At 43.9% G+C, this 21,179-nt stretch overlaps 1 protein-coding gene across 1 annotated transcript in view; it reads left to right on the top strand.

Annotated features, from left to right (window-relative positions):
• Pde11a (phosphodiesterase 11A) overlaps positions 1-21,179 on the top strand; it is a 352,151-nt gene that overhangs the window by 304,274 nt on the left and 26,698 nt on the right. The window contains exons 16-19 of the mRNA XM_036186349.1: positions 2,937-3,014; positions 4,662-4,725; positions 10,955-11,029; positions 15,527-15,610. Of these exons, the coding sequence (XP_036042242.1) occupies positions 2,937-3,014; positions 4,662-4,725; positions 10,955-11,029; positions 15,527-15,610 (301 nt within the window). The remainder of the gene's footprint in view (positions 1-2,936; positions 3,015-4,661; positions 4,726-10,954; positions 11,030-15,526; positions 15,611-21,179) is intronic.

The following is a 21,179-nucleotide window of genomic DNA, read 5'->3' as shown; positions in this document are numbered from 1 at the left end:
TGAGTGCCTCTCTCTGTGCTCTGGGGCCAGCTGTTGTTCCAATCTTGACTTCTATGTCCCAGCTGACACACAGCTGTGGGAGCTGGTTAGGTGCTTATGAGCGCTAGAGCCGTATCCTGTCCTTTGGAGGCATCGGCTTTTGACCAGCACAAACAAGTTTATGAAAGCTACCCACAAACATTCAAACTAGCGCTCACTCTGCTGATTCTTTCTGGAACAGCAAAATGAAGCCCAGTGAGGTAACTTTTTCCAAGGTCAACCATGTAGACAGTAAGTGAAGACAGTCCCGTAGAAACCTAGGAAGGGCCCAACAAGTGTCATCTCCATTGAGGGTGGGGCTATGGTGAGACAAGTGACATGTCATGAGTTGCAAAAACGAAGGGCCAGAACTTATCTTTATTTAGAATTTTGCTATTTTATTTGCCATGGTTTTTGAATTTATTTTGATTTTATAATAGTATTATAATAGTATTATTATAGTATTAAATATTATTAATATAGTATTAAAATACTGTATTAAAATAGTATTTATTTTGATTTGAGCTTTGATGAAAAAGATTTATTTTGTTTTTAATTTTGTGTATATGTGTGTGTGTATATTTGTGTGCACTCTCACACATGAATACACTTATGCACATAATTTTGAATGCCCACAGATTCCAGAAAAGGGTATTGGATCCCCTGGAGCTTGGGTTACAGATGGTTGTGAGCCACCTAATGTGGATCCTCTGAAAATGTTGTTTGAGCCCTCTCTCCACCCACTCCCATGGCTGAGCTTTTCCGACACCATTTAAATGTTGTGGTTGTCCCAGATAACTTCAAAACATTTAAAAACTAGCACTTGCCTTATGTCCATAAGGCTGAGTAAATCCTAAGGATAAAAGTGAGTAAATACTTCATAAATGCCTGTTGGACTCAACTTTCTGCTCCAGAAAATTTAAAAGAAGACTAACTTCTATTTTGCCATAGGAAAGTGCTGGATAAATGCTTCAGTCTGTACGTTGACCCATACCCATCACTCCCCTGTGTAATGCTACTGGCAATAAACTGCCATTTTTATTTCAACCACGACAATAAGATAGTGAGGACCCATCAGTCCCAAACGTTTAGCATACCTTACCTCAAATCCTTCCCCAGAAAGCTGGACTCTGAGTCTGAGCAATGTGGAGTCACAGGTAGCAAGTCACAATCAGCATTAATGCTAGTTACAGGAACCACATTAGCGAGTCACAGTCCGGGTCAAGGTGAGTCTAAACCTAGGACCTTTGCACTCACCCACTCCTTTTCTGTTTTGGAAGGAAACAGGCCAAATGAAAATGATGGTGAGTTATGCAGAGTAAGGACTGCAGGTAACTGCCCAACCCAAGAGCAAGGGAAATGCCTGGTTCTTCTTTCTGTGCTACCATCTCTGATCACTGCTCTGGGGGTGTCTTAGGGTCTATCCCAGTCTGTCGTGTAGCCTTGTCCTGTATCCACTTGAAGAGAGAGATCCAGAAGCTCTGTGTGTGGAATAGGGAAATGAGCTACGTCTTGTCTTACAGGCTGGCTCCATTCCAGGTAAATTGACCCCTCACTCTCACCAGTGGACAAGGAAGCCAAACTTAGTCAACTTCTCTGAGCATCCCAGGCCAGACCATCCCAGGGGAGCTGGTTCTCAGCATCTTGTTTTTGTCACTCAGACTTCCATGGGTTATTTCTAAGACCCTGCTCTGGTGGCCAGCATGGTTGGTGCACCCTGATGGTGTTTTCCATTCTATGTTCTTTAAAACGTCAGCACTCTATGGGATTCTATAGTTAAATAAGTTTAAGCAAGCTTTTCTACCTCATTGTCTCTCAGGATGTTCAAAGGGCTGACCTTACACAGGTGTTGTGTCCAAGAGAACTGTGTGGTGGCCAGCTTCGCTTGAACCAGGGGACTTGTTCACCATTAAGATCGGTGTGGAGTGGGGTGACTTTGAAAAGAGACTTGTCGTGATCTTTAAAGGACTCTCATTAGTAAATGCCAAGAGGGTGAAAACTTGGAAAATTATTCTTAAAATGCTCATGATGTCCATACCCTTTTTTCTCTCTCTTTGACATGACAAAAATGACAAGTTGTATAAAATTTCAAAACTAGGAATGCATTACTCTACATTTTTTAACTTTAAGATGTACCTCCTTCATCCTTTCCATCCATCCAGAGATGTATAGGCATAGGCATGGTGTGTGTGTGTGTGTGTGTGTGTGTGTGTGTGTGTGTGTGTGTGTATGTGTGTAAAACACTTAAAATGTTTATGCATTGTGCTACTTGCTTACATAATCCAGTCATCTCATTTAATCCCCCCAGTAAGTCAGTGTATTAGCAAATGAAACAGCCAAATTGTACCTTGGGAAACTGAGGCACAGAAGTTTTAGTAACTTCCTATAGGTGCACAAGCAAGTAGACAAATGAGCTACAGTCTAGACATGGCTACTTCCTGACCCTGTATCCTATGAATTTAAGCACTGAGATGGTAAATTTGTTATTTTTCTGAGCTGGAAAACAAATCTTTGCCTTGAATTTACTGCCAGAGAGTTGATCTTGTCATGAGTCCCCAGTGCTGACTGAACAAAGAAGGTTCTGGAACAGCCCCTGCTTTATGTCTGTCCTTCCCTCCCTCCTCTGACTTCCAGCATTGTGAGGGCTTCTCAAGAGTCCTGACCACACTGTTTTCTGTTTTATGGATCTATAGTGTCCTTTGTTGTAAATACACTTAGAAATGATTGCAGCTTTCTCTTGATGTCTCAACATTTTTAAGTGATTTACTTTGATAGTACTTTAGCCTCGTGATTTCAAATATTAAGTTACTGAGTTCAGGTGGTCTTAGATTTTCCCCATAAATGTGTTATGTCACTCCATAGACTGACAAATTTCATTCCAGGGTTTTCTCCCCTTACTTCATTTGATTTTCCTGCAGGAGGAGAACTGAATTCTTCGAGCTTGTCAGTAAAGGAGACTACGATTGGAACATCAAAAGCCACCGCGACGTGTTTCGGTAAGAAAAAGCATGCGTTTGTGTGGGTTCTCCACTATTGGGTGTTTAGTCACGCTTTTTCTGTGTACATCAACTGAATAGAACCTAAGGAATTATCCCAAGTACGTCCAAGTAGGCAATCTCACAGAGATTATTTCCTGTGCAGGAGACACCACTGTGTATTACCCACAGTCATGCCCCCTCCTGTCTCACAGAACCTGAAGTGAGGAGAACCCTTAGAGTATGCTGAGCAGTCTGGTAGCTTTGGGATAAACACGGAATCCTGACCCCTTTATTCGCCTTGAGACAGTTACTTCATCTCTCCACACTTTTGCCTGTAAATACGACTAACAGGGACTACCTCTGAGGCCACAGTGCAGGTTCTGTTAGCCAGCGGCTAGTCCTTTAGTTAGGAAAGCACTCAGTACAAAAGCCAGTGAAAAGCAAGTATTGCCAGATGCTCGCTACAGAGGATCAGAGCCCAACAATAGACCGGGTTGTCTCCCTTTGCTAGAGCTTAGCATAGGGATGTTTGGATACCCCTCTCGTCCAAGGGGGAAGCTGATGCTGGTGCTGCCTGGCTCACCATGAACGACCCATTGTTAGCTGGGACTCTGCCCACTCCAACCCTGCTCTGCCATCTGGGCAGCAGATACCTTTCCAAAACGTTGAAACCCAGCAGGGTTTTAAACTCCAGCTGACAGCAGGACAGTCCTCTGACCTTTCACAACACCCTTTCTTCCAGAAGCAGCCGGCCAGGGCACCTCCTGGCTGTGTCCGGTGCTGCTGTTTACTCTCCATGGTGCACTTCGAGTGTTACCTGAAACATAGCAGACTGGACACGAAAGCTACACCTTAACCTTCACCCTCCCACTGTATCTGATGATACGCTATCAATGACTGGAGTTATTTCTGGTGTTTCCATGGTTCAGTGTGAATCCTAGTTAAATCTGCCCCCTGGGAACCCCGATTCATGTTGATCCTGTGTTTTGTGCATGCATGATTAAGGAGAGCCTTAGCTGGGTATGGTTGTTTGGGGTTTTTTGTTTGTTTGTTTGTTTGTTTGTTTTCTTTTGTTTTGAGAATGTGACTAGAACATGGTGACCACCAGGTAGTAACCCAGGTGACACAGTGTGGCTTCCTCTGATAAATTTTGGCTCTGTGAAGTTGTGAACATAGAAGAACTCCCTACACAGCATGCATCTCATCTCTTTGGTGGGGATTTCTGTCCTCTGTCAAAGAGTGTTAAGTCAGTAAGCATATTCATCATCGGCCACACGGTGTTATATACTGATCGCCTTTCTCCTAGTTAAGCGGTGTGTGTGTGTGGTGTGTGTGTGTGTGTGTGTGTGTGTGTGTGTGTGTGTGTGTCCTCATTGCATACTATTTTAACAGAGCCTGCTTGACTCTGGTGTAGAGAGAGGACTGTCCTGCTCTCCTGGATTTGCCGCAGACTAAACAAAAGGGCAATGGGGGAGAATGTGAGGGGCCTTTGTCTTCCAGACAGTGGTAGAAGCACAACAGGGCGGCTTTCAACAGCATAGCCCCTTGTTGAGGGAAGAAGATGTGAGCTGACCCTGGTTCCATTTTATTTATTTATGGATCTAGGGTGAGTTTGTTTAGGAATTCGGCAGAGGATTATTCAGGCTGCTCGGTTCTGTTTTTCAGATCGATGTTAATGACGGCCTGTGACCTTGGAGCCGTGACCAAACCGTGGGAGATCTCCAGACAGGCAAGTGGTGATTAATGGCAGAGCTCAGTAGAGGAGGGACTGAGGGGGGTGGGGGTGCCCCGAGCACTGAGAACAGAGTCTTTGCATAGGTACCGACCTGGCATGGAGCCGCAGCCTGCTAAGTGGGCAGTCTTACCCCACAGCCTTTCTTCCTGTGCTTCCATGAACAAGGCTGTTTCTGGCTGCAAGATTTTTGTAATGTGCTAAATCTGAATAACGCTTGGACCATCCTTTAGGCAAAGAGTCACAATACTGATTTTGAATAAGTAATCATGTTTTAGCACAAGATCCTGTTTAATCACGCATGGAAAAGAAAACAGGAAAAGTGAAATTTCCCTTTTGTTTTCACGTACTAGTGAAGTACCAGAGAGCTCTATAGCCAAAGTGTGCTGAATCCCATTTAATTTTTATCAAGACTAATAGTTATTTTACAGTTTCTCAATGCACCCAAGCAGTATTCTTAAACAATAGTTTTGAATGAAGTAGTTCCCTAATTACTTGATTACCAAAATCTTTGAGGGTTTAATAGCTCTTTAGGTCCCTCCCACACACACTTTTAGTTTTATTTTACTTTTTCTTGAGATGAGATAACTGTATAGTCTCTATTCTGCTCTCAAATTTTTTGGCTCAGGTGATGCTCCTGCCTCAGCCTCCTGAGTGTTGGACTAGGTAGCAACAACTAAGCTTCCTGAGACACCTATTATGGAGAGTATGGGACCCTAAGATGAGGTTTTGGGGAAAATAAGGCATATTCATGTATTAATAAATGGTTGGTTTGTACATGATGTTTCGCTTAATGTATGGTAGATAGTCAGCACATAAACCGAGTAACCACAACACAAAGATATCACGTCATGATCTCAGAAGCCATTAACCATTACCTGATAAGACTAGGACAGTTTTCTATATGCGAGAGAAGATGTAAGTAAGGATTTGCTGAGGGAGAAGAGCCTGGACTATCCAGTCACAAAAGTCCTTGTGAGAGCCCTTGTGTGTGAGGCTCAGACATGTACTGAAATGATAAGATCTACACCCCAAGAAGTGCTGGCCACTACCAAACGCTGAAAAGGGATGAGGCCAGATGGAGTCTTCACAGGAGCACACCACCAACCCCTGGGCTTCTGCCCATCACCCTGATGTAGAACCATGGGCCCCAAGAACTATGCGAGAAAAACTTCCTGTTATCTTAGCCATGGAGTTTGGAGTGTTGTTTTGGAGTTTTAAGAAATTGACTTGGTTATTACATTCATTTCACAAATGGGAAGGATGGGCTTAGAAAGGACAAGTGGCCCAAGGTCTTCTGTGGACGACAGCTGGTGAAATAAACACAGACTTGCTCTTCTCCTCCTGGGCTCCTTGAGAATCCTGCTGTCATTTCTAACACAGTAACTGTTCAGATCAGAAGTCCACCACCAATCAGCTACTTCAGCAGAAACAGTCATTGTGACTGGGAAGGCGACAGTCTCTAAGCCATTTGAATATTTGAATAAAATTGAAATTTGAATAAAAAACTAGCCAAAATGTACAAGCTCACACTAGATGTAACCTTTGTGTTTGGATTGAGAACTTGTTTTGGTGGTGGAGAGACGAGGGGGTTGAACGTGATCCATGATTCCTTGGGTTCTGAAGAATGAGCAAGACACAGACCTAGAAGACCTAAGACCTCCAGGAAACATGGACAGGAAGGCAAGGAGAGGAGGAAGAAAGCCGTGGGGCTGCTGAGGCTGTTGTTGGGGCTGGAGAGTGGCTCACAGGGCAGGGGAAAGGTTCTGCATTGCCTTGATTTGCAGAGATGGTGCAGGTTTCTGAGGAGAAAACTTATAAAACTAAAAAAACTTAAAATAGATCCCAGCAGATCAGAGCCCACCCTCATTCATAAGGGGCCTAGTTTTTTTCCACAGGCTGGAACCATCTGCATTTTTAAACACCATGGTTTAAACAGGTCTAACCTTTTGACCCTGTGACATGACAGTGTCACTTGCAAAGCTCATGTCCAAGAAGCTGGCATGAAGTTAACAACAACAATCTCATGTTTAAAGGAGTTTACAGTTTTTCGTGAGGCCTCACTCACAGCATCTGGCTCCTCTGCTCTCATTCTGGGTTGAGCTGATGGCCTGGCAGTAGAAATTAAATACCTTCAGTAACGCACTGGTCCAGACTTGTCACATGACCCTACTCCACCAAGAAGTACAATCCATGCCTATGCCCAGCGAGTAGAAAGTCAGAAACAGTTTGTGAGAATGTATCTAGTAGAGTTTGCCCTTAAAATCACCAGAAATGCCATTCACTGTCCTTTCAAAGCATACCCATTCTCTCCCCAGGGAAGGTAAATCAGGTGGGCCACCACCAGGGGCGTCAGGCTCACAGTCTAGAATCTCCAGATGATATGCACCTTCCCTACCACAAGTCTGGGTATAACTTAAGGACCTGCACGTGCCCAACATACAGCATCATACAGCCACCTCCACACATAGAATATCACCACAGCACTCCCAGTCCGCAAGGGAAGAAATGAAGGACATTCACAGCCAATGGTCCATGGAGATCCCAAGCCCTCCAGGCATTCGCCATGAAGTCTCCACCAGTGAGCCCGCCTCCCTGTGGGAGGCTCCCCCCCCCCCCCCCCCCCCCCCCCCGCTTGCTTTCTTTCCACGGCTTTTTAGTTCCCTAGGAAAATGATTCCTTTCCCACTGACTCCTATGATCTGGAGGTTCGACGGCTCCCTCAGCCTACTTCCCACCTGAAGAAGGTTGCAAGCCGGTTTCATATAGTCACAGGCTTTCTTAAGCACGAAAGTGCTCGTAAGCATTCAACAAAACCCAAAAATGCCATGGTTCTTCTCTAGGTGAACATCTTAGATAGTTTTTGCTTTCTGGCATTCAGGAGTAGACCAGTATAGGAAATCTGTTTCTCTCTTGTGTCCCCATTGAGGACCTGAGGTCTCACAGCTTTCATGAGAGAACTATGTAGTTAAATTCCTTTCTGGGCCATTTTATCTGTTTGGAAAAATGTGCTGGGCCAGATGACTCAGCAGGGAAAATGACTGATGACAAGACCCAGTAACCCGAGTTCCATTCCCAGCCCCGTGAGGAAGGTGCAAGAGAGAACCAACTCCTGCGTGCGGTCCTCTGAGCTCCACAGGCAGTGTGGCGTGCACACACACACACACACACACACACACACACACACACAATTTGAAAAAAAGCATTTACATTTATTTTTTAAAAGAATTTGCTGAAAGTCACCTAATTCTTCCAGATATTTTATTTGTAAGTATGCTGGCCATATCATTAATTAGGTTCTTATTTCAAGGCTGAGTCTTAATTAATATTTTTCACCTAAAGCATACCTTAATTTTAATATTTCTAGTTTGGAATTAAGAAGCAGCTTCATCTCCATCCCCACAAGCCTGGATTTTTCTGTTCCCTTACATCCCTCATTATAAACCTGCTAATCCTTTCTGAACTCCTCTCCAGAATGCCTGGGGGAAACCGTCAGCAGCTACTATTGTATGCTGTTAGCATTTTGTTTTCCAATCACTTCTCCCAAAATTAGACATTCCTTAGGAATAGTGCTTACTCTTTTTCAGTGATAACTGCACAAATCTGCATAAGATAAGAGACTGACATCTGTACAGCCTCCTGTCTGTCTGATACCTGGCCTCCAAGCTGATATGTTTTAAACTCCTCTCTCTCTCTCTCTCTCTCTCTCTCTCTCTCTCTCTCTCTCTCTCTCTCCCTCCCTCCCTCCCTCCCTCTCTCCTGTTTATCCCCCTGCCCTTTTTAACCATCAGCACCTTGCTTTAATACCAATTCTTTCCTATGTTAGGATTAAGCTAGGCTTTGCTACAATAACAAACACATTCTGAATTTCAGCTCCTTGACACAAACGGGGTTGTTTCTTCTCACGCCGCAGTCCGGTGCAGACTGGACAGTTCTCCTACATTTGAGGTGTTGTCAGTTTCAGTGTGACACAATAGAAGTCACCAAAGGTCACATAAAGGACTTGTGTAGTTGACTAACACCTTCCAACACCTCTGCCGAATCGTGTGGGAAGATAGACTTAAAGAAAGACCAGGGAGAAGCAGGAGGCCGCTTCTGGCCTCTATGTGTACTTTGACACATGAGCACATACATCCTCACATGCACATGGGCCAACACATGTAAACATGATCACACACATGCACACACTTAAAATTAAAATGTAAATATATACATTTATGCACATGTTTATATTAATATGTTACATATATAATTTATCTTAATTAAGATTAATTTTATTTTATATGTATGAGTGTTCCTCCTACAGGTGAGTCTGTGTGTTGTGTGAGTGCATGGTGCCCAGAGGCCAGAGAGGGCTTTGAATCTCCTTGAACTGGAGCTATAGACAGTGGTCAGCCACCGTGTGGGTGCTAGGATTTGAACTTCTGTCCTCTGGAAAAACAGTCTCTCTTAATCACTAAGCCCTTGAAAACGTGTTTAGATAGAATCTTATAGCTCAGGCTGACCTTGAAGTCAGGACAATTCTCCAGCCTCAGCTTCTCAAGTGCTGGGATTTCAGGTGCCAGTCATTCAGAGATTATGTAAATGCGTGCTAACTTCCTAGATGTCCATTTTATTTTAAAAAATCCTTTTCAGAATGCACCTTAACTGGGGTTTTTCCACTCATCTTTCCCCAGGAACATGACTTGAAGTATGTGGGTTTCCTCGGCGGCCCCTCCCGCTCCCCACAGCCTGATTTGCATCTCAGCTTCCTTCTCTAATGAAAAATCCAATCAGGAGGCACTTGATGATCCTGATGGGGTTTTTAAGTACAAATAAGCCAGGGTTCAGGTTAAACTGTGAGGAGCACAGAGCGGGGTGGGCAGGGTACTCTAGGGGAGGAAGATCAAGAGTTCCACATTGCTTCCCAAGGAGGACACAGGGTTCCTGCCTGGGTGCCTTGCGTGATGTGAAAGCAGAAGGCACAGCTTCAGAGTCAGCTGAGGGAGGGCGGGTCCTGGAGGCTGGTTAATGGGACAAAAGGAGACTGTTTCTTCTTTATAAGCCAGGTTAGGAGGAAAAAGAGTCCAGAGTGTGAAAATCAGAGGTAGTGGCTGAGGCTGGAGAGGGGAGAACCCAGAACCTGCAGTGCTCGAGACGCGGGAGGTGGATTTCTGAGCCACTTCCTACTACTTCCATACAGCTGAATTCTTGAATGGGGCCCACACTTCTTGCCAGAAATGTTAGAAATTTAACCTCACTGGATATTTGAGTTTTTTAATATTGCTACTCTCATCTTTATTGTGTGTATATACCTGTGTAAATATGTATATACATACATGTATAAGTTTGATGTTGTCTTTACATTTTATTCTCCATTTCTTCAGGTACATATAAATAAACTCTTTTTTTTTGTAGCGCTGGAAACTTACACTCATTAAGCATGCACTCTATCACCGAGCTATATCCCCAGGCCTCTTTTTACTGTTTGAGACATGTTCTCACTTAGTTCCACAGGGTATCTTTGAACTCACTATAACCAGAAAGACTTTGCCTCAGAATCCCGAGTGGCTATGATTACAGACCTGTGACACCAGATCTGATTTAGAAAAATTATCTTGTTTCCATGCACCATCTCACTTTACAGGGCATAAGATTCTCCTCTTCTGTAAGTGCATTAAAATGGAGAAAAAAAAAAACAGTTTGGGGGCCCAGGCTTTCTTCCTTCCAGTGTCTAGAACTTTCTGTTCAAGTCTTCCAGTGTACTATACAATCCCTGTCAGTTCGTTCAAAAACTCACTCAATACACACCTTAGTGTCCTTAGAAATACCCGTTTGGCGTTCGTCTGTTCTATCAATTCTCTTTCTGCAATGATCCTGAGAACCACAAACTGAGGGACTAGAAAAAAAAAGCCTTTTTAATGTGACTGTGGATCACCCATGCTCATGGGAGAAAGCAGGGGACATGCAGGTGCCTGAGAGTGGGCATGGAGCAGCCATTGCATTATGGGAATAACGGACTTGAAGTGGTGCACTCAGTTAGCATGTGGTCCTTACACACCAGTGCGAGCCGAGGAGTAGGTAACACCTGGGGCCTACCATAAACTGGTGCTTTCAGGAGCAGACTCGGGCAGCCTGAGACCATGCTCTTCAAATTAGGATAATTTCCATGCACATAAGCTAGAAATAGCCTCTGAGTCTCGTGGTGTACTGCACGACAAATAATTTAAAATGCTTCTGTGTTTCAGGTGGCTGAACTTGTAACCAGCGAGTTCTTTGAACAAGGAGATCGGGAGAGGTCTGAACTCAAACTCACTCCCTCGGTGAGCTCCTCCTTTTGATATCACAGTAACTCCAAACCATAGCTTGAGGTGGGAAAGGCTGAGGAGGGGTTTGGAGAACTCCTGAAAGCTTGAGGCTTTAACTCAACAAGAATGCTAACCACTGTGCTCCGAGGTTTCTCATTGAGACTGCTGAGCTACTTAACCAGCTACTTTTCCCAAGCACCCACAGCAGGACATGCTAACGTTTCATGAATGCCCACTTTAGAACATCAATAACAGCAGAGAATTAAAAGTCAAACTTTCCAGCCTCAAGGAGCTAGCTGGGTCTTAGTTTTCAGTTTCAAACTTGCAAACTCCCCAAAGTGAATCATTCAAACCATTTTTTTGTTTTGTTTTGTTTTGTTTTCAAACTGAAATGTGGGGAATCCAGGTTCTGGGTGGTTGGCACGCTATTTATGTTGGATCACCTCAGACATTCCTTCTTTGAGAATGCTGGTGATAAGCTGGTGATGCTTTTCCTGCCTTCTAGATATAGCAGCCTTGGTCACCACCCTCAGGGAGGGGCCAGCCTCTTCATTCCTAGTGAGCAGCTAAAACATCCTTCCTGGTCACTCCAAGAGTGGGCAAAGTATCGTAGAACCTGGCAGTGCAGCGCACACAGTAGGCTTAATGAAGCACAAAGTGTGTGCCCATTGTCAGTGCCTCCTTTTGAGGATTCCAGTCCACCAAGTCTTTGGAGGTATTGGCGAGATCTTTGCATCTCCACACACCCCACTTTGCTGAGTGATAGTCAAACACCAGAGGAGGCAGCAGGACCCTTTCCTGCCTCAAACAGTTTCTCTTGGTTGACATCACAGCCAGCAGTCTTTCTGAGGTTGACTCTTCTGTGAGTCAATTTCCTGTAAATCCAGAGGGCCACACAGCTTGAAACACACACCAGCCATCTTCGTTTCCAAAGCAGTGTGTGTTTAGATGGGAATCAAAACACTCTTTATTCTTTCGGGTAGTCATACCAAATTTGGCTTTGAAAAGTATTAGTTTAGGATACGTAGAGTTCATTTGTGAAACCTGTAACCCAAATTTCTCTCTGCGATATCTACGTTAAAATAAAAGCTTTTTCCCTCCTCTAAAAACTGTTTTTGAGGCATTCTCTGAAGAGTTTACAATGCAGCAGCACAGGTCATTTCATTAAATGAAGCAGGGGCGGGGCGAGGTAAATTATAGGCTCAGCTAAGGCCTTCTCTGAAGACATAAATGAAATTAATTTCATGATGGATATATAGCTGTAAATGCTCCTCTCTCCTCACAAAAGGTTACTTGACGTAGCTGTCTCCTCAGGAGAGTCTGGCTTCCGAGGCAGGACTTTCCCTCACTGACCCATCTTCAAAAATGTCTGTACTGCTCCAGGAGCTGACACCTGCTCGCCTCCCTGTCCTTTGATTTTTAGGAAGTCCCCCTAGGGTTCCACTGGCCAGAGATCATCACAGTAACTTTCTGAGACCAAACTGAAGCTGGGCCACAGTCAGAGGGTTCGTGTCAGAAGCAGTGAGCTGACTGATAAAATGGGCTTGAGTACCAGCATGTGTCAAACAGGAAACTCAACACTGTGTATCCAGAAATGAGGGGACGTCATCTTCCCTGTCTTCAGGGACCCTAGAACCTTGTCAGCTGGGGGAAAATATCGTGGCAAATAATCATGAGTGCTCAGTTGTAAGATGCAAAATTCTGAGAAGGAAAACACAAGGACAGAGGAGCACCCCGCTCCTCTTACCTCATCAAACCTTGAGTAAGGAATGATGATCCAGAAAGGAACCCTTACAATTATGGTCCACTGATTTCCACATTACTTTCAAGACAATTTGATGGGGAAAATAGTCTTCTCAGCAAATAGTCCATGGCTAAGTAGCTATTCACAAGTATAAAGAACTAAAGTTCTGGCCCTTATTCCTTTTCTTTTTTTAATTAAATTTTTTTTCATTTTACATACCAATCACTGTTTCTCCTCCCTCCCCTTCCCCCCCACCACCACATTTCCCCATCCCACTCACTAGTCACTCCTCAAAGGGAATAAAGCCTCCCTTGGGTAGTCAACACAGGCTGGCATACCAAGTTGGGGAAGGACTAAGTCCCTCATCCCTCATCAAAGCTGAGTAAGGCATCCTGCCATAAGGAATGGGCTCTAAAAAGCCAGTTCATATACCCAGGACAGGTCCTGGTCCCATTGCCAGAGCCCCACAAACAGATAAAGTCAGTTATGTATACAGTGCTCTGTATGCACATACCCCTGAAGGCCAGAAGAGGGCACCAGATCTCATTACAGATGGTTGTGAGCTACCATGTGGTTGCTAGGAATCAAACTCAGGACCTTTTAACCACTGAGCCATCTCTCCAACCCCTGGTCCTTCCTCTTAGCGTACCCAAAAGTAAACTCATATTATTGAACAGATCTAGCTAAAACTGCTAAATATGTCTAAAAGCTAAGACAATAAAACTCTTCAAAGAAGTTAGAGGTCTAAATCTTTTTGAGTTTGATTCAGGTATTGTGTGTCAGATATGATACTAGAAATACAAAAGACAAAAGATAAAGGGCCAGAGATGTTGGCTTGTATTTCACCAAAATTAAACTGGACTTTATCAAAACATAAAGTATGTCTACACCAAAGGATACTATAAGGAAAACAAAGACAATCTACAGAATAAGAGAAATTATCTGATGTGGGCCTTGTAGTTAGAACATTAGAATAACTCCTATACCAATAAGAGACAGCTCAGTTAAAAATTGGAAAAGAGCCTCTACATAAACATGTCACTAACGAACACACGTGTGAACAAACTCATAGCCAGTAGACACACAAAAAGATTGTTAAAATCTTTAACCATTACAAAAATGCAAATTGTAGTCAGGGTGAGGTACCACTATTAAAAAGACAGACAATACAAACATTGGTGCGTTTTCAGAGAAGCCAGGGCATAATGAGATGCGGAAAGGGACGTAAGCTAGTGCTCTACTTTGAAAATCCAGTCTGGAATCCTCAAAAAGTTAGACGCATGGCTGGTGAGAAAGTTCAGCAGGCAAACCACAAGCCTGGCAACCTGAGTTATATCCCTGGGCCCCACTGTGAAAGGAGAGAATCAGCTCCCAAGAGTTGTCCTCTGGCCCCACATGTAGGTCATGGCATCATCATCATTGTAAAAAAAATAAAGTTTAATATAAAATATCCAACATAGAGTTTCCATATAACCATTGACTTCTAGGTTTATCCCCAAAGGAAATAAAAGCACCCATACAGAAACTTGCACACAACTGTTCACAACAGCATTACTCACAGCAACCAAATAGTGTCAATGACTCAAATGTCCATCAACTGATGAATTAGTAAACAAAATGTTATAAATCTCTTCACTGATATATAACAAAAAATGAGTGAATGAAGTGTTGATACTTGCTACCTAGATACACCTTTAAAATCCTGCTACAGGAGAGAAGCCCATCCTAAAAGACCATGCATGTATGACTCCATGTGAATGAATTGTATAGAACAGGCAAACCTGTACAGATAAGGATAAATCACTGCTTGCATAAGGCTGGAAGTTTGCAAGAAGGTAGAGTTGCTATGGTTAACATGGATTTTAAAGTTAAGTGTGGTGGTAATTGTATAGTTCGGTGTGTACACTGAAATTTCTTGAATTTTTAAGAGTGGTTTCTATACAATATCCATCAGAAGCAGAGCAACCAAATAAATAACTTGAGTCGAAAAAGAATCAGGCCGTTGTGGTTTGGGTGTGGTCTGAGTCCGGAGGTTTCATGTGCTAAGACTTAATCCCCAACGTGAATATTGAGAGCACGGAAATTCAGTCCCGCTCTGATGGGAGAGGCATGGCCTTTGGAGGCTATTGGGACTAAATAAGTTCACTAGTGGGGAGCCCCGTGTGGACTATAGGAAGCAGAAAGGCACCAAAAGACACAGATGCTAAGATGAAGAAAGGATGAATGTCTGCCACCCCATCCATCCAAAGACAAGCACCTAGTAACCTACTAACCGCAGAACCTTACTAGAAAGCATGTGATTGCTGAACTAGCACCCAACCCTTAAAATCATCATAAAATAATTTATGTTTAATAAAAGAGAAAAAAGAAAAGAAAATTGCTGTTGAGGATCTTTTCCGATCTCTGACATCTTCTTGCTGCAAAAATAAAAGCCTGCATTATTTTTGTGGCAGTGAGATGCATCTCCTTCTCCTTGACTTGTACCCAGCTCCCAGTGGCCTGGTGACTTGATTTAGTAACAATTACCTGGACCTGCAGACAGCGTTTGGCCCCAAGGAGTTGAACACCATAAAGTTCAAATAAATTCACTTACAAATCTCATAAGATGTGAAAATACTTTATTTCTTATTGTAGATAAAGGAGAAGAAGCTATGTGTAAGATTGGGGTTTGTGAAATATTCAGTGGGTAAAATCTGAAGCGTTACTTAACAGAGTGACTGTAAAACACTCCAGTGAACAAAAGCAAGGTTTCTACTTCTTTGTTCTAGGCTATCTTTGACCGGAACCGGAAAGATGAACTGCCTCGTTTGCAATTGGAGTGGATTGATAGCATCTGCATGCCTTTGTATCAGGTACTGCTGACTTGTGTCTGTGTGTGCTGCCTGGGGTGAAGGAGAGCATGGGTAAAGCTTGTTCAGAGACATTTGAAGTTGGAGACACTTGCAGGGTACGAACTGTAAACTTGCTTCAGACTTTTGACCCAAGAGCTCGTGCTTTGAAGATGGGGACCCCAGTTCTCTTCCACTTTCTAAAATGTGATCTCCATAGCCTCACCTTCCTTGTCTGTAAACCAGGGATTATAATATTCTGTCTCTGCATTCACCAAATAGCACCCCCATGAAACACAGGGATGCAACCATAGTCAATACCATCTGTCTCTAAAACAGCTCAAAGGCCCAATAACTAAGGAAAATCCCATATACTTTAAAGTATTGAAGGCTTAGAGAAGTCTAGTAAGAAAGAAGCACACTTAGCCTTGATTAACTCTGAATTTCTCAAATAGAAATTTTTTCTTTTTGCTTTTTATTTTTATTAATACTATGTGAAACATCAGAGTTTCATCAAACATGCCTTTCTGCTCTGACCCCAGGGTCTGGACCACTGGGCTTTGTATGGGAAGCATCTTCAATATCTGCCTCCTTCTTTAAGCAAATGTAACTGTGCCAAGCAGTGAATCCTGAGCGACACCACTAATGAGTTCTTGTTTCGCTGCCTGGTGCAGAGCCTGCCCGGGGCAAGGAGACATGTGTCAACTTTGAATGGTTCGCATTCTGCTTTTTAAGTTCTGATCAGGGCCAGCATCCATTTGCACTAACAGTTTAGTGTACGTTGGCTTTTAATTCTACAGCTAAACATTTGCTCTCATCTGTAAACCCCGCCGAGTTCTTTACCCCCGACCTAGCTCAATCACTCTGAGCCCAATTCCTACTTCAAAGTGAGATACACGCAGAGAAAGCGAGACCTCTTTAGTTTCCCATTCTCTGCTACTCCATTAGGAACACAGGATTGTTTTTTAAGGACTTCACAACCATTAAGTCTCCAGTTTACCCACCACTTCATTTTTAGTGCTGTTGGGAGCTATAGAGACCTGTCACAGTCTCCTGAAAGCAAACAAATTAGAATATTGTCTTCAAGACAGAAATGTAATTCGAATAACCACAAATGATTAAAGTAAATTCACTTGTGTTTCATATAATCCATTAAATCCCAATATCATAAAATCAATCAGATATAGTTTTAAACTAATCTAAAATCAATTGTTATGGTTACAAATGACTATAATATTCTCTCATCTAATAATGAAAGATTGGACAAGAAACACTGAGGATGATGTAGTTTAGTATAAGGGGGATCCCCGCTCCCTTTTCTTCCTGTCTGCTCCCCAGATGCTCACTAAGCAGGCTCCCACATAGAGCCCACCAGTGCTGGGCCAGGGGCCTTCTGCTTTGCTGACTTGCCTTTGGTAGCCCACATCTAATTATGGTTTAGTGTTACTCAGTTCCCTGTGTGTAGGTATTAGTGGGATGGACACTTTATTCTTTTAATGAATAAATTTCTCTCACTGGAAGGAAGCAAACTCAATTAACTCCACGTGCTGCTAAGGGTCTGGTTGTGGTTCCCACACTGAGTCTGTTGTTCACGGCTCATCTGCAGGTCTTTGACCTTATCATGTACTTGCTACTCAGTACTTTGAAATCTTGGGGTGAAAAAGGAAGTTACTTAAAGTTAAGCAGAACAGATTAGTGTTGGCGATTCAGGGAATAATATTCCCACAGCACATGATAGAGCGTCCTGATTTTTTTCTTGGGTTCCTCACTCATCTTTGAGGTTAGACACACCTGCTGTTTTCAGAAAGTGGAACACACGGACAAAGTGACACACCTACACATTTAATTTGTGTCCTTCTCAGCCTCGACCTTTGCTTCAGTGTGGAGGCTTTCCAATGTCCTGATTCGACTTCCGATGGAAAGTTCTCCAACTGATTTTTCTCTGTCAAAAGCCACATCACCCCAAAGGAGAACGCCGACGCTCTCTCTTCACTGCTGCTGTCTTCCCAGGCAACAGCCAATGGGAAGCTTGCTCTCTTGGTTTCTTGACACTGCTCCATTTTTTTCTTTCACAACTGCAGTTGTAAGTTTTTGGTGAGGCTCTGAAACCAACCGTTCAAAGAGCCATCAAAGTGGACGTGCAGCTAACGCTGAAAGAAACCCTCTCAGCATCTCCATCCTGTTCAGTTTTATGTGATGGGGGCTCCCCACAGTTCAGCGGACAATCTCACACCAGCTGATGGTGTTCCCCAAATGAAATGGAGTCAGTCACTGGGCAGGAATTGCGGCTGTTGGACAGACAACAATCTCAAGGAAGTAACAAGAAAAGTCATTAAGATAAGCCTGGTCCCTAAGGCCAGGTGTTTGGGATGAGTAGGTCTGCTGCAGAAAGGCCGTGAGGGTCTTGAACGGAGAAATGCAACAATGAGGTTCAGAAAAGACCGGTGGCAAGCGTGGTAGTGTGCAGACGACAGAGATCCCTACTGGCATGGGCTAGAGTGCTGGCTGAAATACCAAGCAGAAGAAGCCAGTGTGGTCTTGCTAAGATGGCTGGGGGGCACAGCAAAAGGACAAAGAACAGTACTCCCAAGACACACAGTGGACATCCCCTCGAGTGGCAAAATAGCATGGGTGGCAAGAGAATCATGTAGAGCCCAAGCAAAGGGAGTGTAGTGGGAAGGACTGAGACGTCCTTTATGGGGAGCGTGGAGCATGGAGTGAAGGAGGCTGGAGAGGCTGGGACAGCAGGGAGTTGGAGGAGGAGGGCCATGCAGGGGGTGGGAGATACCAGGATGGCTTATGTGTGGCTACTTTACTCCACTGACTTTCACTGGGTAATTCAGTTTTACTTTGGGACTTTCAAAGGATTCCTCTTGTTAAACATCCTGACTGAGCAAGCACTTTCTGCTGTGCCTCTGGTTATTGAACTCAGATCTCCTCCAAGCAAAGGGGAAAGACTGTTGCTTCTCAAGCGCCTGAAGAGGCCCTGGTGGGAACCCGCACCAGTACATTCTGATGCCCATTCATTGAAAAAAATCAGAACTCTTGTCCACTGGACAGTGTTCATCCCCAGGCCATCTGTGACGAGGTAGAAGAAAAACAAGGAGGAATTCTCACTCTAAAGTCTATTCATAAGAAAACTACTGAAGTAATAAATATTAGGCAAAAGTGGCTGACAGAAAATATAGGAAAACACAAGGGGGTGTACCTTAGTGGTAGGGTGGTTGATTAATTATATAATTAAATGCATGTATGTAAATAAAGCCCCCAAACCATAGCACGTGGGCCCTGTAAATGAATCTGGCCATTTCTATCTGAAATGAAGATCAAAGACTGTCTCAGCTCTTACTGCAGGCCAGGTGGGAGGTCACAGTGGGGACCAACCCCATCTCCCTATGGCTACATATGAGACGTGACATGACTGTCTACGTCTGTTTATCTTTCACATCTTAGGGCTCCAAACTTTTGGAAAGAAGACAAAGAAGGGGTGGGGAGAGAAGGGGATAGCAACCAGGCAGAAGTCATGATTTATCTGTGACAGCATTTTAATCAGGAAGCATACAGGAGGCCCAGAGCAGGCGGGGAGCATCAAAGCGTGGTCCCCAGGAGAAGTGTAAAGCCCTGGTTAGTTAGCTCTGTCCTAGCAGGATGTCTTAGAGGAATACATTGACATCTGATTCCAGAGCTTTCTGCTGTCTTTACACCCTGCTGGGGAGCCATTAGCCTGCTGTTCAACATCTTTGGAAGAAAAAAAAAAGTAAGAAAGAAGAAAGGGAAAAAAAAGACACTCTCGAAGTTTGAAGCCACTGCTGAGGCAGCCTTAGGGATAAACAGAACCCTCCTGTGGCAGCCTCATTCTGAGCGGCTGTTCGCAGGAGCACGCGAAGTTTCTGCCCCATGTTTTGTTCTCAACTTGAATCTCAGCATACCTAAGAACGGTGATGACGCACAGAGGCGCGGTCAATCTGTTAAAAACTGACAGCTTTTTCGAGGTAATCAGATTTTCATCTCGTCCCATCGGTTGATCTGGGGGCTGGATTTCCTCCCTGACACCGGGATTCAACCCCTAGCACCTTGTAAACCAGCCATGGCCATGCACACAACTAGAATCCTAGAGTCCCGCACTTGGGAGATGGAGGCAGGAGGACCAGAGCGTAAGGATGGCCTCTGCTACATGGTGAGTTCAAGGCCAGCCGGGGCTATGTGAGACCTTGTCTCAAAAACCAGTGACAGAAGTCCCACAGCAGACAATAAGCTTGAAATTTCATTTTATTTATGTATTTATTTCAACTTTGGTTGTAATGATTGTCCTGGAACACAGAGACCTCCTGGCACAGCTATTAGTGTGCTCTCTAAGAAGAACGAGGGGGGAAAAATCTTCAAAATGTACTTGAGGAATGGAAAGGTAGGTCATCAGTTTAGAGCACTTTCTGTTCTCTCAGAGAACCTGGGTTCAACTCCCAGCACATGATGCCTCACAACCATCTGTAACTCCAGGTCCAAGGGATCCAACACCCTCTTCTGTCCTTCAAGGGAACCAGGCACTCATGTGGTACATACACGCACATGCAGGCAAACACCCATTGTCCTAGTTAGAGACAATTTGGGGAGGAAAAGGTATAATTCAACTTATGGTTCCACATCTCAGCCCATCACTGAAGGAAGTCAGGGCAGGAACTTGAGCAAGACAGGAAACTGGAGATTGGAATTGATGCTGAGATCATGGAGGAACACTGCTTACTGGCTTGCTCCTCATGGCTTGCTCAGCCTTCTTTCTTATAGCACCCAGGTCCACCAGCCCAGGAATGGCATCACCTACAATGGGCTGGGCTCTGCCATATCACCATCAATCAAGTAAATGCACCGGGCGGTGGTGGCACACACCTTTAATCCCAGCTCTCAGGAGGCAGAGGCAGGTGGATCTTTGTGAGTTCGAGGCCAGCCTGGGCTATCAAGTTTGTTCCAGGAAAGGCACAAAGCTACACAGAGAAACCCCGTCTCAAAAAAAACAAAAGAAAGAAAGAGAGAGAGAGGGAGAGAGAGAGAGAGAGAGAGAGAGAGAGAGAGAGAGAGAGAGAGAGGAATGAAGGAAGGAAGGAGGAAGAAGGAAGGAAGGAAGGAAGGAAGGAAGGAAGGAAGGAAGGAAGGAAGGAAGGAAGGAAGGAAGGAAGGAAGAAAATGCATAACAGTCTTGCCCTCAGGTGGGGACATTTTTTCAACTGGGTTCCCTCTTCCCAAGTGACTCTAGCCTGTCTGAAGTTGACATAAAACTAGCCAGCACCCCCATACACATAAAATAAAATATTTTAAAGAATAAAATATAGTATAATATACTTGACATTGTGGAGGCTTCAAGTTAGAAACCAATAAACTAGAAAAGAGGTTATAAAAGACAGCCTCTCTAGATCCTGAGGAAAGTCTGTAAAAACAACTCGGTGTGTCCTGATGCTTCATGACTAGGATCTGATTTTTTTTTTTTTAAGAAAAAAATCTAATGAGCTGTGGAGCAACTGGTCAGAGCATAAAAGAGTCTGTTCTTCGAAAACCTCAAAGGCTGGATGTGGGATGAGAAAACATTTCCATGGGATATTTT

Source organism: Onychomys torridus, chromosome 4, assembly GCF_903995425.1.
Source record: "Onychomys torridus chromosome 4, mOncTor1.1, whole genome shotgun sequence".
NCBI lineage: Eukaryota > Metazoa > Chordata > Mammalia > Rodentia > Cricetidae > Onychomys > Onychomys torridus.
The sequence above is the reverse complement of the archived record's forward strand: the minus strand, read 5'-3'. Positions and strand labels throughout refer to the sequence as shown.